General features: G+C 39.5%; 1 protein-coding gene across 1 annotated transcript in view; it reads left to right on the top strand.

The window, feature by feature from the left end:
* Window positions 1-3,572: 3,572 nt before the first annotated feature.
* LOC123962260 overlaps window positions 3,573-9,110 on the top strand; it is a 173,409-nt gene continuing 167,871 nt past the window's right edge. The window contains exon 1 of the mRNA XM_046038287.1: window positions 3,573-3,723. Within this exon, the coding sequence (XP_045894243.1) occupies window positions 3,681-3,723 (43 nt within the window). The 5' untranslated portion in view covers window positions 3,573-3,680. The remainder of the gene's footprint in view (window positions 3,724-9,110) is intronic.

The raw sequence follows: 9,110 nt of genomic DNA, 5'->3' as shown, positions 1-9,110 counted from the left end.
AGAGAGAAAAAGAGAGGGATGGAAGGAGAGGGAGAGGGGAGGGAGGCAGCCTACACAATATACACACAGAGGTACAGACAGTAAAGGTGATGTTGCTATAGACTAAATGAAAAATGGTACAGATATGTATAGTAGTGTTAATGATAACAGTCGTAATGTTAATGATTATAATAACAATAATAATAATAGGACTAGTAACAATAGTCGTTGCAGCAGAGGGTGTCGAGCAGGAACACAGGGGCAGCAGGTGACCCGCAGCCACAGATCCAGACTCCACAGCTCCAGAGCCAGAAACACCTGCAGGAAGTGATAGGAGGAGAGAGGAGAGGGACGAGAAAGCACAAGACTACCGGAAAGGGGAGAAGTTGAGTTAGTAACATGCAATAATGGGATGAGGTTGATGATATATCATCAGACAAAGGACTCCCTCTGTATGCATTCTGCTTTACCAGCCCGCCAGCAATAATGTCTGGCTGCGGCCAGATTGATTTCATAGCAGAAAAATTAAAAATAAATAAAATGATAACAGCTGGTGCTGAAATAGATGTCAGTCATGACGGCTACAGTTACTCACACAATTACTTCCTCTTAAGTGATTGTGCCTCCAAAATAAAAGCGTGAGAATATTTTTTGCAGCGTCTGCTTTATGTCCAGTTTATTGAGAGCTTAGTAAACGTGTGATTAGATTCCCCTGAATTTCCTCAGAGAAATGAAAATAAGCGTCCAGGTTTATGAATGCGGATCAAAAGCCAGGACACACACACACACTGCACACAATGTGTGTGAGTCACACGTGCTGCATGTTTAGTTGGATGGTGGGTGGGTGGATGATTTATGTGTACATGATTATTTAGATACTGTCAGAGCCAATCTGCACATCACGCCAAAGTAGCTCCTGTAATCGTGACAAAACAGTGCAAACACCTGCTGACATCAAATTATTAGGCTGTAATATTAACCAGAGGCTCCTCTGAATTCAGCACTAACCTGCTGTTTATGTTGTAATATAGTAACAATGGTGCCCATTATATAGTCTGCACGTCATTCTAACAGTATAGTCCTGTGACAACAGTTGGAGGCTACATTTGAGAGACATTTAGCCTAATGCATGTGGTGAAGATTAGTATAGCAAGATTACCTGATTACAGCTTGTGTGTCTGTATCTCTTTTTATGCAATTTCAGAGAGACAAGCAGTGGGGAGACAGACCATGATGAACAACCTGTAGTTAATGTGTCCACTGCGCGGTTAAAGCCTTCAATGTGTACACACACACACACACACACACACACACACACACACAGACGAAGAGAACAAAATTCATCTTTAATAAAATAATTTTTTGCCAATAGGTCCCTTTGTACGCTGCTGCTCGAGTCCTTTGTAAGACCAAAAAAGAGGATCACATCACTCCAGTTCTGAGGTCTTTACACTGGCTTTCTGTATGTCAAAGAATTGATTTCAAAATCCTGCTGTTAGTTTATAAAGCACTGAATGGGGCCAAAATACATTACAAAATACATACACATCTTCTGCTTTGTTACGAACAATCCAGAACTCTCAGGTCGTCTGGGGCAGGTCTGCTTTCTGTCCCCAGAGTCAAAACTAAACAAGGAGAAGCAGCGTTCAGTTATTATGCTCCGTATATCTGGAACAAACTCCCAGATAACTGCAGGTCTGCTGAAACTGTCAGTTCTTTTAAATTAAGACTGAAGACTTTTCTTTTTATCATAGCTTTTAATTAAATATTTAAGATTTTTCTTTTTACCACGGCCTTTAACTAGTAGATTGATAACTTACACTGCACTGTAACTTTTACTGTCCTGTTTTCTTTTTCTTTGTTTTTAGCTTTTTAGCATTGCTTTTAATTAAATATTTACACGGTGAGAAATGAGTAGGTAATTGAGTGAAAAGATAATGAGAGTGAGATTGAACAGAGTGAAGGAAGTGGTTTTAAATCTCACGCCTGAGTGATTTGCAGGAACCTCTGTCCACCTGTAAACATGTGGGTGGGTCCAGAGTATAACTGGATCAAAGTGGCCTGTGGACAGACATGTCCTGGTTTCTCTATAGTGTCGGAGGGTTTTTGGAGTTTCAGTGGACCCAAAGATTGCTATGGACCCGAGTACAGACTAGCTAGAGAGAGTATTTTAAGTGTACTTCCCTGTTTATTCTCTTTTCAAAATAATTGTAACTCAATTATTTGCTCAACCCCTCAGCCTGTTTTTATTTTCCATTGAACTCTTTTAACCCTGATTTAACACTGCACTGTAACTTTTATAATTCTTTAATGTGTATTTTTTCAATTTCCCTATGTTGCTTTTAAACTTTTCTATATTTACCTGTTGCTTTTATGTTTTGGAGTAAAGTGTAAAGCACTTTGAATTACCCTGTTGTTGAAATGTGCTATACAAATAAACTTGCCTTGCCTTTGTATGCATTTCCTTATAGATCATTAGTTTGTGTGACTGTAGTGTATAACTTTAGTTGTGTTTAGGTGTAATTTTGGTATGAATTACCATAATTAAACTCTGTTAAAGAAAACAAAAAATCTGGACCTCACACATTTTTAAACCCTGGTTACAGCCCTGGCAAGATTATCTGAACTGTATGCACTCACATGGCACCATACCTGCTTTTGCATAGTCAAACTCCATTCAGAGTAGGACCTAGAGGTCTTAAGTTCAACCTGGTCATGACTGGTAAAGGGCTGGACCACTCAGAAAGGTTTTTGCCTAGAAGAAGATTCTACATTTGAGAACTTGGTGAATTCCACAAGTTCTCTTAAATGAATCTTATGTGAATGTGTTCTCATTAGTGGTTCTTGCATGACTCTGCGTTAAGATGTACTTTTGTTGTTGTACCACAAGAGGTCATCCTATCCTGTAGTATCAACCTACTTAACCCAGTTGTAGAGAACAGAACACTGAGGAAATGTGCTGCACAAATGATATAGCCTATCTTTGGAGATTATAAACAGAATGTCTTCAGTAGCCTACAAATTGTACTTCGGTGACTCCTGGATGCAGTGTTTCAACTTTTGAAATTTTGTGATTGTCTTAATTTTCAGACCACTGAGAGGCACTTTTGTTTGTAAAACATTTAACAAAACTACAAATTAGTGTAAAACTGTTTCAACTTGACACACCCATCTGAAATAAACAGAGGGGAAATACTAAACACAACTGAAACTAAACTAATGTAAAAACGGTATTTGACTTGAAACGCCTCAGTGATGTATTTGATCGACAACATCTCAGACATCTCACTTGACGAAAATAATCGCAGCTCGGAGTCAGACGTAGCCTACTGTCATTTCCCCTTCAGAATAAAGTCCAAAACATGTCAATTAACGTTAAACCGTAAATCCTTGCGACTGCTAAAAAATACCGTGTCATTTAATGTTTCCTGATGAAAACGAATTCATATATATCAATATTTTGGTCCTTGTTGTCAGTATGCGCAACATAGTCTCTAAGAGGGATCTGTTCTGGAAACGATTACCGGAAGTGTCGAGGTTTTCTTTTATCAAACTTGACTCTCAGAATAGACACAGTATGTCTCCAACCAGCGCCCAACTAGAAAAAGGATTTGACCGTGAAAGAAGTGGAATGGTTTAGCAGTTTGGACTGCGCTTGTTCCTCTGAGGAAGGAGATAACAAGAGTTCCCGTATAGCGTTCATGCTTACAGAGGGTCAGGCGCTGCCTGGAGTCAACGCGCACGGTAAGAAGATGGCCGGTCCCTTTAGCTTCGGGTTAGTTGAGGAAGTTTCTCTGGCTGTCCGCCGGCACAGACGCAGCTTGTTTTCACTTTTTCTTCGGTTGTGGTTTATGCAACGCTGGCAGCTCCAAACAGCGAATTAAGAAAGACTGTTTTTACTCTGCTGGTGGAACTTTGAAAACTGTTTTCTGTTCTAGATAATACATAAGTTCTAGTTTTAGGCTGTAGTTTCCCACAGGAGGTTAGAGTGTGTGTGATCAGCTGTGAGTTTAAGAAACGTAGGCTACCTATTAAGCTCACCAAAATCTACACTTAGACATTTAGAACATAAGATAGGCTATTGATTTCAGCCGGAGAAGTGATGTTGAAGTGAAATATTAATGTCATACAAAAGTATTTAACTTCATTGAAATGCTTTTGGAATTTTAAAAGAAGATACATCTTTAAATGTAAAAACTCTGGCTGTGCTAAATGGGTACATTTCGGTACTCTTTAAGCACACAATTGAGTTCACAAGAATTTGTTTTATTAAAAACGATTGTTTATTGAACAAAGAGCTTTGTAGGAATAATTAAAATAAGTTTTATGTGAAAAGTAAAAAGTAAACAACTCAGTAAAATCAAGCAACAAATCATCAAAATCGATTATTTTATTCACATTGAAGGGACATTCAAGTGTATTACATTGAGCAGTAAGGGAGACAGGCGATACAGGCATTTCTGTCTGTATCTGGGAGATCTTTTAAGCCAGTGCGTTCAAAATGTGATACAAACTAGTAAAATGTGTCTGCTATTAAATTATGTAACTGTTATCTCTGCAACACAGACTCAAGGAGGAAAACATTACAATTCACCCCATAGCCTGGGTTAGCTGTAACATACACAGAGGGAGAAAAATGAGAAAAACATATTGAGAGAGAGAGAGTGTGTGTGTGTGTAGGGGTGATCAATGTATCTTATTTACTGTCAGTGACAGAGTGACATAGTAGTGAACATAATACAATTCAACAGAAAACCAAGTTGTTTTTTGTTTTTTCTGTTTTAAAACCAAAACAGAAAAAATTTAATGTGTCCGATTTGTGTAGCTTTGTGTGTTACATTTGATAAACCTGCAGCAGATACACTTGGGTGCCTGATTAAATGTAATTAAGATGAGCTTGAACATCAACATAAGTGGGTTTTTAGTTAGAAAAACAGGACAATATTATATAGCTGCAGTACCGGAGGCTGCAGCTCACATTAATTCACATTAATTGTGATGATGCAAACCCTGAGGTCTCAGAGCTGATCGAATGCACCTGTAGTAAATAGGTTTCTATACAGCGTAAGCCTCCTAATACCTGTGCCCACAACACCTTCTACAGGCCTTCAAAACTATTCAGTGTGCAGATAATTCTTTGGTTTTCACAATAGAGTAACATCTCAGTGAATTTCACATTCATGTCCAAATAATTCAAATATATAACATCAGCTTTTAATTTTTATACATACAATGTTAACTTATAATACCTTAATATTTTCATTTACAGCTGTTAACTATTTTGTTAAGTTTAGATCACACTATATTCAATAACTTAAGAAACTGATGAATGAAGAATGTGATTTTATTTTAAGTAAATTGTAAGTCTGATCAATTTTATATAACAAAAATGGTTTCTAATACAAAAGCAACAGTTTAACAAATTAAAATCATATCTTGCATTCATGGAAACATCATTAATAAAAGGTTACAAATGTAAAAGTTGTTTTGTATGGCTTGAAGAAATGTGTTGTAACAATATAATAAGAGAACCTGAATCCACTGTCATAATTTGAAATCAGTAGAGTTTTAGTAGTAAAAGTGAAAACAAAAGGCTGAGCAAAGCAGTAAGCTGCAGGAGCTGGCAGGGTCACATGCTTCACATCTGGAATGATGCTGCCATCAGCTCCTCTTGCTCCTGTAAACACAACATGGTAGAAAGTTACTGATAGCCTATTCCCAACTGCCATAAACCTACTGAACTCTGAGATCGCCTCAGCATGATAACCTCTCTGGCATGTAACAGTAATTATGGCAATGTGCAATACACTGTTTACTAATATGTGCAATATTAATCTTGCTGCTGGACACCACTTGAACAGTCAAGTTAGCTCTTATTATATTATATTATTTTTCTCTTATGTGAAATTTACTTTTGAACTAGTATTACTCGATATATATTTATTGAGAATTTTAATGCACCTTTGGGTTGTCACAAAAGTACTACTACACAAAAACAAAAAAGGGCTTGACTCTTGAATGTGAGCAGGGCCTCACAGGTTAAAAATCCATGCAGCTGGAGACTCAAACTCAGAAGCGACTGTCATACAGCTTATTTCTCTATATAACTAATTACTTTACCCAACTCAGGAACATGGCCATTACACCCAGCTAAGTTACCTGTCTTTTCCGACACGACAACCGCAACCACCACCGCTTCCCCCTCAACCCTGTCCCTCAGTCCAGGTGGAGACATTTATTTTAGTGACACAGTGACTCTGTTACATTTATCTAACTGGCTATTTGGCAAGTGTACTATTAACATTGCATAACATCAGGTAGCTGATGAGGTGGGCCATTAACATTACTTTACGACTGCTAATTATTGCATAAATAAAATACTAGAATTTCACTCAACAAATGAAGCACAACTTCCGGAAACCGGAAGGTTGCCGCTTGATTGGTACCCATCTCCCAATCAGTGATATCAGTGAGGTGAGGTGCCTACACAGAGCCCAAAGGATACTAAAGAACAGTACCCACCCAGCCACAGCCTGTTCACCCTGCTGCCTTCTGGGAAGAGAGATAGTTTCAGCTGCCGCACCACCAGACTGCAGAGCAGCTTTTCCCCCCAAGCTATCAGACTCTTAAACACAAATTCATCCTCAGCACTGCTCCAGTGATCATTGAATATAGGTTATTTCTGTTTACCATATTTAGGGCCTGAGCACGAACCGTGCGAGGTCCCTATTGAAATTGAAGGGGTTTTGTTTTTCTTTTTTCCTTTGTCTGCAAAGTAAGCTCATTTTTGGCGGCCTAAACATGCTCAAAAACTCACCAAACTTTGCAAACATGTCAAGAGTGGCGAAAAATTACATATTTTATAGGTCCTGCGCATGGGCGTGGCAAAAAGGCTCGCTAGCGCCACCTACAAAATTGGAAAAAAATTTGCCTCTCTGCCACGTTCAACCTACGTGCACAAAATTTTGGGGGGACATATATCAAGACACACACAAAAGCCTCAAGAACCCACACCCATAACGCAACAGGAAGTCCACCATTTTTAATTGCAATGCAATGCAATTTTAACCCATTTTATACCATTTAAAGGATGCATACTTTAACATCCTCCAAGAGAATTAATCCGATCAACTTCAAATTTTCGCTGTGCACTCTAAACCCATTGACTATTAAAAGTTGTGCAAGCGGTGAGTTTTCATGAAACGATGTGCCCGTGGTGTGGCATCCAAAATCGATGATTCGCCATAAAACAGGAAGTTATTGTAAGTTGTTGTAAAACTTGTGAATTTTTGGTTAATGGCTTGGCAGTGGCGTGGCGGCGAAATGCCATACTCCGCCATGACACAGGAAGTTGTTGTAACTTTACTGTACATGCTCAGATCTGTACACATGTACATGCCAACATATACCCATGGTCATATCGCCACCTGCTGGCAACAGGAAATGACCTTTTAACGAAGCAGCCCCTATGGCACGACTCACCTAGATGTATGAAATTTCTGTGGCACGTGTATCATTTCCAGACGTACCAAAAAGTCTCTTGGAGTGATGCCCTAAACCCAACAGGAAGTCAGCCATTTTGAATTTTACGGATGATTTTCACACTCCGTCCTCCTAGGGATTTAGTCGGATCGACTTCAAATTTCTGCTGTGCCTTCTAAAGGCATTGACGATGAAAAGTTGTGCTATCTGTGAGTTTTTGTCAATGGGCGTGTCCGTGGCATCCAAAATCGATGATTCACTGTGAAACAGGAAGTTGTTATAACTTCAGTGTGCATGCTCAGATCTGCACCAAACTGTACATGTAGGCTTAGAGTTCCACCCTGAACACATCCATATGCCAACAAACACACAATGTCATAGCGCCGCCTGCTGGCAACAGGAAGTGTCAAATTTTACCCTGTTATGTACTACTCCCACCATATTTGATTCACCTGCTTCAAAACAGTCTCAGAAGAGCCTTAAGACATTGATGATGCCATGTTTGTGAGTTTCGGATAACGGCGTGTCCTTTGCATGGCGTCTAAGTTCGATACTTCGCCATGACACAGGACATTGTTGTAACTTCACTGCACATGCTCATATCTCTACCAGATTTCACAGATTTGATAAGGGTCACGGTGAAAAGTTGTTTTTGTCGATGGGCGTGTCCGTGGCGTGGTGTCAAAGATCAGTTCGCCATAAAACAGGAAGTCATTATAACTTTAGTGTACATGGTCCGATCTGTACCAAACTTTACATGGTTGATAACAGTCCCGTCCTGAACGCATCTACATGAAAATATTCAATCAACATCATAGCGCCACCCACTGGTAACAGGAAGTAAGCCGTTTCTGACAAAACGTGTCCGCCTCACACCTCGACGCGCTACACATGCAAGGGCCCTCCCAACGCTGCTTGCAGCTTTAATTTTTTCATGTTCTGCTTAACCCTCCTTTTCGTCGATGTCTGTGTAAAAAGGCCAAGCGGGAAGCTTCCGGTCAGTGATCTGATATACAGTGGGTACGGAAAGTATTCAGACCCCTTTAAATTTTTCACTCTTTGTTTCATTGCAGCCATTTTCCAAAAATCAAAAAAGTTAATTTTATTTCTCAGTAATGTACACTCAGCACCCCATCTTGACAGAAAAAAACAGAAATGTAGAAATTTTTGCAAATTTATTAAAAAAGAAAAACTGAAATATCACATGGTCATAAGTATTCAGACCCTTTTGCCGTGACACTCATATTTAACTCAGGTGCTGTCTATTTCTTCTGATCATCCTTGAGATGGTTCTACACCTTTATTTGAGTCCAGCTGTGTTTGATTATACTGATTGGACTTGATTAGGAAAGCCACACACCTGTCTATATAAGACCTTACAGCTCACAGTGCATGTCAGAGCAAATGAGAATCATGAGGTCAAAGGAACTGCCTGAAGAGCTCAGAGACAGAATTGTGGCAAGGCACAGATCTGGCCAAGGTTACAAAAAAATTTCTGCTGCACTTGAGGTTCCTAAGAGCACAGTGGCCTCCATAATCCTCAAATGGAAGACGTTTGGGACGACCAGAACCCTTCCTAGAGCTGGCCGTCCGGCCAAACTGAGCTATCGGGGGAGAAGAGCCTTGGTGAGAGAGGTAAAGAAGAACCC

Source organism: Micropterus dolomieu, linkage group LG22 (assembly GCF_021292245.1).
Source record: "Micropterus dolomieu isolate WLL.071019.BEF.003 ecotype Adirondacks linkage group LG22, ASM2129224v1, whole genome shotgun sequence".
Lineage (NCBI taxonomy): Eukaryota > Metazoa > Chordata > Actinopteri > Centrarchiformes > Centrarchidae > Micropterus > Micropterus dolomieu.
Note: the sequence above shows the minus strand (reverse complement) of the source record. Positions and strands in the feature narration are given on the sequence as shown.